General features: G+C 45.9%; 1 protein-coding gene across 1 annotated transcript in view; it reads right to left on the bottom strand.

Annotated features, from left to right (window-relative positions):
* The window catches only part of si:ch211-283g2.1 (sodium- and chloride-dependent GABA transporter ine), an 85,364-nt gene extending 82,099 nt beyond the window's left edge, over nt 1-3,265 (bottom strand). Inside the window, exon 1 of the mRNA XM_055658070.1 lies at nt 2,941-3,265. Coding sequence (XP_055514045.1) covers nt 2,941-3,160 — 220 coding nt within the window. The 5' untranslated portion in view covers nt 3,161-3,265. The remainder of the gene's footprint in view (nt 1-2,940) is intronic.
* Nucleotides 3,266-9,743: the final 6,478 nt, after the last annotated feature.

The raw sequence follows: 9,743 nt of genomic DNA on the forward strand, positions 1-9,743 counted from the left end.
AGGACGCGGCATTTTTTTTAGCATGCTGAAAAATGTCCGCAAGTAAAAAAAGGTCGCCATGGAAAAAAATCGATATTTTTTTACTCGTAGGTTTAGTCGAGGTGGGTCGTAGTAGGTCGTAATGCTATCGTAGGTAATCAAAGGCAATCGAAGGTAGTCGAAGGTAAAGCTCGTTGAGAAAAAAAAGGTAAGTAAACCGACCGGTAACATTAAATCCCGCTAAAATTTATTAGAAGTTATCTGGTTTCTTAAAAGTGTCTCCCCCCCTCTCCCCTCTTCTCTCCCCTCCTCTTCTCTCCCCTTCTCTCCCCTTCCCTCCCCTTCTCCCCCCTTCTCTCTCTCCTTCTCTCTCCCCTTCTCTGTCCCCCCCCGCCTCTGCGCTCTCTAAAGGACTTACCATAACTGTGCCAGCCGTCTTTTACCTTCCTGTTCATCGCGGGTGTGAATTTCAGACAGTGCTCCCCCGCTTTCCCTGGCCCCCGTCTTTGCGATGTGTTTGTGTGCGTGTGTGTGTGTGTGTGAGCGTGTGTCGGTCTATCCAGCCCGCGGGGTTTCATCGCTGACGGTCGATCCAGCTCGAGGTTTTCCAGGCGAGTTTTCCCTCGAGTTTGAAGGTCGAAGACAATCGCTGAAAAGTCGCGTCAGTGGGACGGGCCCTTTACATTTTTGTCGCGATTTTAAAAAAAAAGATCATTAATTATTTATTAACGATGGCGATACATGTGGCCCGCCCATCCGCTCCCGGACATGCGTCCTGGCTCCTATGTAGAACAAGGCTGCCAACCCCTGAGCGAGATCTTTGAATTATCTTTCACCAGAATTGACTGAATCTTGCACTGAACGTTATATACCCTTCATCCTGTATCTGTACACTGTGGACAGCTTGATTATAATCACGCAGAGTCTTTTCGCTGACCGGTTGGCTGAAAACAAAAAGCTTTTCACTGTACCTTGGCACAGGTGGCAATAATAGATTAAACTACACTAAAACGGGTGACGTTTCGGGTCAAGATCCTTCTTGAGACTGATTCAGTCTGCCTGCCCCATTCCTTCTCTCCAGAGATGCTGCCTGTCCCACTGAGTTACTCCAGCATTTTGTGTCTATGGTGGGGGGGTGGGATAGTGTCCATTATTGTTGATTCTCCGCTATAACCGAGTAGGGGTTTACCCCCTCCCATTGACGACATTGGTCAGAATCCTGGAGCCCTGTCACTGAGAGCACAGTGGTGCAGCGGTAGAGTGCCTGCCATACATCGCCAGAGACCTGGGTTCGATCCCGGCTATGGGTGCTGTCTGTACGGAGTTTGTATGTCCTTCCCGTGACCAAGTGGGTTTTCTCCGAGATCTTCACTCCAAAGACGTGCAGGTTTGTAGGTTAATCGGCTTGGTATTAATGTAAATTGTCCCGGTTTGTGTGTAGGATAGCGTTAGCGTGCGGGGATCGCTGGTCGGCGCGGACCCGGTTAGCACCGTGGCCCAAGATGGCCGCCCGGCACCACCTTGTCCCGCCCAGCCGGGGAACGGCAACAACCACTGCCCCTGCTGCTGTTTCCCGCAGTCAGAGATCAAGAGCAAACAAGATTGAGAGATCTGCGTTGAAGGGTCGGCGGGGGTGAGGAAACCCTGTCCCACTCTGAGTGAGGCTCCCATGACCAATCGCCCAATCAATCCATTGAAAGCGCATCGACCTTCAACGTTAACTCCATTTCTCTTTCTAAAGACACTCACCTGTCTAACCTGCTGAGTGTACAAAGTTTCTACAACAGCTAAAATTGAATTTTTGCTGCCGCAAGTTAAAAATACTAAAGGCCGTTCGTTGCATTGATTAATAAATTTACATTAAATGTCAATGGATAAAACCGCTTGTCAATTTCAATGCCTTGTCAATATGAATGACCTCTGCAGTGTAACTTGCAGCCTGTGTTCTTAAAGAGACAGTCTGCTATAATCAAAAGTGATCCATACTAACAATATTTACTGTATTGATTAAGGTTAGCTTTAAAATGCAGTATAAAGGATTAATCACCTTATTTAATGAGTGTACTGCATTCATTGTTCAGTGATGGATGTACCATGAACCTCTATGAATAAATGTATGAACATGCATCTGCATTGTCACATGAGAATACATGCATCAAAATAATCGTTCATCGTGGAAGAATAATGAACTCCCCTCACAATGGTTAAGCAATGGCGTTCAAGGAATTTGTCAGAAGCCATTTGCTGTTTTGCAAGCCCAGTTTAGTTTAGCTTACAGCGAGATACAGCGTGGAAACAGGCCCTTCGGCCCACCGAGTCCGGACCGACCAGCGATCCCCGCACACTAACACTATCCTGCACACACCAGGGACAATTTACATTTCTACCTGGCCAATTAACCTACAAACCTGTGTTTAAGAAGGAACTGCAGATGCTGGAAAATCGAAGGTACACAAAAATGCTGGAGAAACTCAGCGGGTGCAGCAGCATCTATGGAGCGAAGGAAATAGGCAACGTTTCGGGCCGAAACGTTGCCTATTTCCTTCGCTCCATAGATGCTGCTGCACCCGCTGAGTTTCTCCAGCGTTTTTGTGAACCTACAAACCTGTACGTCTTTGGAGTGTGGGAGGAAACCGGAGCACCCGGAGCAAACGCAGGCAGGTCACGGGGCGGGAGGAGGGGGGAAGTACAAACTCCGTACAGACAAGCTACCGTAAGTCAGCATCGAACCCGTGTCTCTGGCGCTGTAAGGCAGTAGCTCCACTGCAACGCCACCATGCCTATTGATGGGCCAAATGGCCTAATTCAGCCCCTACGATCCATGAACTGATGAAAGGTTTCTAGTTTACAATCAGATGGACAGCAACAACTTCAATTCCTCCCATCCAGGCAGCAACTCTACCGCTGAGCCACACATTATTTTAGGATTTCCTCATAGACCAATAGTAAAAATAAAATTACCTCCTCCACTCCTGTAGCACAGGAAGGGGAACCTCCACACATTGCCCAATCCCACGGAGTAACCGATCCCAGCCAACATGAATTCGATCTGTCGGGACCAAGTCTGTCTGGGTGGAACCTCCACATGCCCGTTCACATTGTCAGCACTTGTTCCTGTGGAATCGGATTTCGTTTTCGCCTTCCTCGTCTTCATCTGGACGGAGCCGTCGTCGTTCTTCATGCTGACTCTAAAATAACTTTAAAAGCAGGTCGAGGCGAGGCGAGGCGAGGCGATAGCCTGTGAGGACATTTCTACGTCAATCATTACCCGATGTGTCAATCGCATGCTGACTGGCGCAGGTTAAGCATTCCTATTTCGCTCTTAAGCAATCGAACGGATTCATGTTTAATCATTGATCGTGACTTTATTGTTTATCACCTCGGGAGCATCTGGTCCATCCGAATTTAAGTGTCTTTAAAAAATGTCATTCAGCGTTCAACACTTAGCAAGGGACACATGCAAGCAGTGTAAGTTGCAGTGACTTTCATTAGTGGTGATCGGTTCAAAGACTTGAATTGATAAAACGTTAGTGGCAGAGTTTGTAATAGCAAACAATTAGCAATAAGGGTCTCGACCCGAAACGTCACCTCTCCAGAGATGTTGCCAGTCCTGCTGAGTTACTCCAGCATTTTGGGTCTATCTTTTATAATGGCAAAAACTGATTATGAAATCAAAAACTGATGGACTAATTCAGACATGCGAGCACAGTATCTCATTATCTATAACTCGTATTCACCGAGACCACAGCTAACAATGTCCTGTCTCTTTTATCATCGTTACTTTTTTGCATATCGTTCATTCATTTATCCTAATCTCTCGATGTCGCTGTCTATATCTCTCGTTTCCCTTTCCCCTGACTCTCGGTCTGAAGAAGGGTCTCGACCTTTTCTCCTGAGATGCGGTCTGCCACCCTGAGCCACTCCAGCTTTTTGCGTCAATCTTCGGTTTAAACCAGCATCTGCAGTTCCTTCCTGCACAGACCACAATTTATTTGTGACTCTGTATCTGTAATGTATCGCAAGTTCAGAATGAGCAATTGAAGGAAGGAACAGCAGCTGCTGGTTTAAACCGAAGGTAGACACAAAATGCTGGAGTAACTCAGCGGGACAGGCAGCATCTCTGGAAACATAGAAACATAGAAAATAGGTGCAGGAGGAGGCCATTCGGCCCTTTGAGTCAGCACCGCCATTCATTGTGATCATGGCTGATCATCCCCAATCAAAAACCCGTGCCTGCCTTCTCCCCATATCCCTTGATTCCACTAGCCCCTAGAACTCTATCTAACTCTCTTTTAAATCCATCCAGTGATTTGGCCTCCACTGCCCTCTGTGGCAGGGAATTCCAGAAGGAATGGGTGACGTTTCTGGTCGAGACCCTTCTTCAGACTCTTCATCTATCTTCAGAATGGACAATACGTATAATGACAGAATAAGTCCAACATCAATTATGTTCCTGGTATTTTTAATTTAGTTTATGTGTAGGAAAGAACTGCAGGTGCTGGTTTAAATCAAAGGTAGATACAAAATGCTGGAGTAACTCAGCGGGACAGGCAGCATCTATGGAGAGAAGGAATGGGTGACATGTGGGGGAGAGACCCTTCTTCAGGCTCAGAATCCGGATTCAGAATTTAGTTTAGTTTAGTTTAGAGATACAGCGCGGAAATTGGCCCTTTGGCCAACCAGCGTTCCCCGTATACTAGCACTATCCTACACACACCAGTGACAATTTACAACTTGCACAATTTACAGCACTTGCACAAGCCATCTTCAGGGAACATCAAATGTTGAATAAACAAACATTTTTAAGCTCTGTTTACGCAGTTAATCAATTACTATTGAATTCCTGATGGATGTTTAACGAGTCATCTATTTGCCAACAGTTTATAACCTCAGCAATTCAGGATGAATGATAAAAACAACAATGCCCAGCAAGGATACACTCAAGGTAATTCAAATACTGAATCTTATCATGAACATTATTTTTAAATGCCAGGTCTAAATATTTACTTTTATTTGGATCATTGATAGAACTTCAATGCATTTTTTAGCTTTCACTTTAATGTAATTTCAAGTTCTTATTTCTTAGTGTTTTGACATGCTTTTTGATTAGATTTTTATAGACTTTGATATGTTCGTATAGGAAGGAACTGCAGATGCTAGTTTAAACCGAAGGTAGATGCAAAATGCTGGAGTAACTCAGCGGGACAGGCAGCATCTCTGGAGAGAAGGAATGGGTGACGTTTAGGGTCTTCAGAAGAAAGATCTGAAGGAGGGTCTCGAACCGACACGACACCCATTCCTTCTCTCCGGGGATGCTGCCTGTCCCGCTGAGTTGAGTTACTCCAGCATTGTGTCTATCCTTGCTTTACTTGTTCAATTGTTTTCGGATCAGACTGAAAGTAGAGGTGGGGGGGGGAGGAATAAACTGGAGATGAGAAAAGATCAGAACAAATCAGGGTGGGCAACAGATGACCTCAGGAAGGGTGGAGCCCACAATGGCCCATTGTTGGTTGGGGAAGGTATGACCTGGATCTGGATGCAGTACGCTGAAAATGTAGTCACTCAGCATTGAACAATTTTATATTGGACAATTTTTTTTTAAACATTTTATCAAACCAATTAATCAAACCAATTAACCTACAAACCTGTACGTCTTTGGAGTGTGGGAGGAAGCCAAAGATCTCGGAGAAAACCCACGCAGGTCACGGGGAGAACGTGCAAACTCCATACAGACAGCACCCGCAGTCGGGATCGAACCCGTGTCTCTGGCGCTGCATTTTGCTGTAAGGCGGCAGTTGTACCGCTGTGCCACCGTGACCACCCACTGATAACAAGAGAGATATATGGATGTTCAGGAAGGAACTGCAGGTGCTGGAGAATGGAAGGTAGACACTGGAGAAACTCAGTAGGTTGAGGCAGGACCTATGGAGCGAAGGAAATAGGCAGCGTTTCGGGCCGAAACCCTTCTTCAGACTGATATATAGGTGCGAACAGTGGAACTGGTAGGACGACTAGGGTGGGGGAAGGGGGTAGAGTAGGGAGGGGAGGGGAGGGGAGGGGACCCAGGAGTTACTTGACATTAGAGCAATCAACGCTCATACAACTGGGTTGTAAGCTGCCCGAACCACATATTTCTTTATGACGTGCCTGCAGTGCAGCAGAAATTTGGTTTCTCCATCTCAATTAAACAGCTAACATGTTCTCCAGAGACATGGCCTGACCTGCAGAGATACTCGTTGTGTCCTTTTTGAGCACTTTGTGTCCTATTTTTTTGCTTACATGCTCTCTCACCCGACGTTACAATGAACTCAGGAACTTGTTGGATGTTCAACAAAGGCGACTCATCAGTCTTTTTGTAAATCGCATCGACCGTTCAGCAACATCAATCTCTCTGACATCTGTGAAATTTAATAGTCTATTCTCACACTCCATTACCTTTTTCTTAACACTTCCTTCCCCGATAGGAGGCGTTCCCATATTCTGACTAAAATGGTTTTGGTCTGCAGATGTTGTTTCCACTAGTGGGAGTGTCTAGGACTAGAGGTCGCAGCCTCAGAATGAAAGGACGTTCTTTTAGGGAGGAGATGAGGAGAAATGTATTTAGTCGGAGTGTGGTGAATCTGTGGAATTCTTTGCCACAGAAGGCTGTGGAGGCCTAGTCTGTGGATATTTTCAAGGCAGAGATAGATAGATTCTTGATTAGTACGGGTGCAGGGGGGTTATGGGGAGAAGGCAGGAGAATGGGGTTTGGAGGGAGAGATGGATCAGCCATGATTGAATGGCAGAGTAGACTTGACGGGCTGAATGGTCTAATGCTACTCCTATTCCTAATGACCTTATGACATATGGGGCAAAGTTTAAAGAAGATGTGGAGGGCAAGTTTTTGTATACAGAGGGTGGTGAGTGCCTGGAACGTGCTGCTAGGGATGGTGGTTCAGGCAGATAAGAAGCTTTTGGATAGACACATGGATATGCAGGGAATGGAGGGATATGGATTTTGAGCCAGTAGATTAGAGATGGCCTTGGCATCATGTTTGGCACAGACAATCTGGGCGGAATGCCTGTTCTTGTGCTGTACTGTTTTATGTTCTATATTAGATATCCCTGGCTATATATTAAAGTTTAGAAGGATGAGGGGTCCCCTTATTGAAACTTGCCAAATAGTGAAAGGCCTGGATAAAGTGAATGTAGAGAGGATGTTTCCACAAGTGAGAGAGTCTCGGACCAGAGGCCATAGTCTCAGAAGGAAAGGAGATGAGAAATGACTTCTTTAGTCAGAGAGTGGTGAATCTGTGGAATTCATTGCCACAGACGGCTGTGGAGGCCAAGTCACTGGATATCTCTGGAATTCGCTGTCACAGAGTGTAGTTAGGGTGAACTGTTTTAAATATCTGGGAGTCCACATCTCTGAGGATATGACATGAGCATCACACGCCTCAGCACTGGTGAGTAAGGCAAGGCAGTGCCTTTACCACCTCAGGCAATTGAGGAAATTCAGAGTGTCTCCGAGGATCCTCCAGTGCTTCTACGCAGCGGCGGTGGAAAGCATCTTGTCCGGGAACATTACCATCTGGTTTGGGAATTGCTCTGCCAAAGACAAGAAGGCTCTGCAGAGAGTAGTGCATTAGGCCGACCGCACTATGGGAACTTCACTCGCCCCCCTGCAGGAACTATACAACAGGAGGTGCAACTCCAGAGCAAACAAAATCATGGGAGACCCCTTCCACCCCTGCAACGGACTGTTCCAGCTGCTACGGTCAGGCAAACGCCTCCGTTGCCATGCGGTGAGAACGGAGAGGTTGAGAAGGAGTTTCTTCCCAGAGGCAATTCGGACTGTAAACGCCTATCTCACCAGGGACTAACTCTACAGAACGTTTTTCCTTCAAAAGTCCGCGAGCATTGCCACTTTCATTTCACTGCACATCTCGTATGTGTATGTGACAAATAAACTTGACTTGACTTGACTTGACTAGTTGAGGCCAGTTCATTGGCTATATTTAAGAGGGAATTAGATGTGGCCCTTGTGGCTAGAGGGATCAGGGGGTATGGAGAGAAGGCAGGTACAGGATACTGAGTTGGGTGATCAGCCATGATCATATTGAATGGCGGTGCAGGCTCGAAGGGCCGAATGGCCTACTCCTGCACCTATTTTCTATTTCTATGTTTCTATGATATTTATAAGGTGGAGATTGATAGATTTCATGATTTGTATGGGTGTCAGGGGTAATGGGGAGAAGGCCGGAGAATGGGGTTGAGAGGGAAAGGTTGATCAGCCATGATTGAATGGCGGAGTAGACTTGATGGGGCCAATGCACAAACTCTGCACTGATGAACCTACAAAATATTTTCCCCTCATCGCACTGCATCTCACGATCTGTGCTGGCCAGCCTAATCTGTTTACTCCTTCTATTGTATGAAAGTGGCATCTGCTCAGCTCCCGAATGCCCCATATTGGCTTCCGCTGCTGTTGATATCAACCGCTTTCTGTGGGTGCAGAATTCCTTTCTCTTGCATATTTTGGCACAACAACGACTCTATGTTTAAATGAGGCTGGCTCACAAGCCGTAAAGCCCTGCTTTTTTATTCCCCTTTGCAAATCTAATTAATCTCCTCTCTTTGAAAGCGGAGCCTGGTATTAAACGATGTCTCCCACATGTAATATTCATGAAGTGTGGAATATTTTTCAAACTGGGCAAAAATTTGACACGTTCGCCATTCATTTCTTCATTCCTTCATTGCACATGAATGCATCATCCACATCAATCACCTCCCCATCTATTCCAAAAAGTCTTGGCATGAACTTTATTTTGACCCTCTTGCTTTCTTGTCAGAACGCCATTTCCATTTTTTTTTTACCGGATTCCATCTCCTTTTATTATTAAACAGTTATGATGATACAAACTATTTACATCAATCCCACCTTTAACTCCACATACTCCATTTGAACAACATCAGTAGCATCTCTCCAAAGGCCAAGTTGGCCTCTTTGGTGTGCAGGCACAAAGCACAATGGTACCAGTCCTTTGACCGCTGGATAGCTTTATTTATCTTTGTTCAAATCACTACACAATTGTCCCCAGGGGGGGGGGGGGGGGGGGGGGGGGGGGGGGGGGAGGTGAATAAATAAACTTGAATGGTGGTAACATGTCCAGCACATCATGCTTCAGTTTGCACGAGGATCACGACCCAGAATGCTACCTATCCATTCCATCCACAGATGTTGGTTTAAATTGAAGATAGACACAAAAAGTATCTCAGCGGGTCAGACAGCATGCCTAGAGAAAATGAATAGGTGACGTCTGTTGGTTCCTACACATTTCGTCTGCTCCACTGCGAAATCTTGATGAAGTTCTCCTCCTCTCTCGGACTAGAGCTCTGCAACATCTCTACCTCTGCACCAGCTCTCGTTTCCCTTTCCCCTGACTCGAAACGTCACCTATTCCTTTTCTTCAGAAATGATGCCTGGCCCGCTGAGTTACTGCAGCTTATCTTCCCTCCACAGATGTTGGCTGACTCGCTGAATTCCTCCAGCTCCCAGTGCTTTGCTCAATGATCACTTTAATGATGCTTTCTATCGAGAGGTCATCTTTGACTCTTAAACTATTCAGTTACTCATTCGATATCTGATTCCTGATAAAGATAATATGCATCCAGTATTTTGGGACAATTCTATATAAACGTTCGGGAAATGCTAGCTCTTGGGAATTAAAGAGGATCAAGACCGTGGAATTGAATATTCAACCGATCCTATTATTGAATTACTT

Source organism: Leucoraja erinacea, chromosome 28, assembly GCF_028641065.1.
Source record: "Leucoraja erinacea ecotype New England chromosome 28, Leri_hhj_1, whole genome shotgun sequence".
Lineage (NCBI taxonomy): Eukaryota > Metazoa > Chordata > Chondrichthyes > Rajiformes > Rajidae > Leucoraja > Leucoraja erinaceus.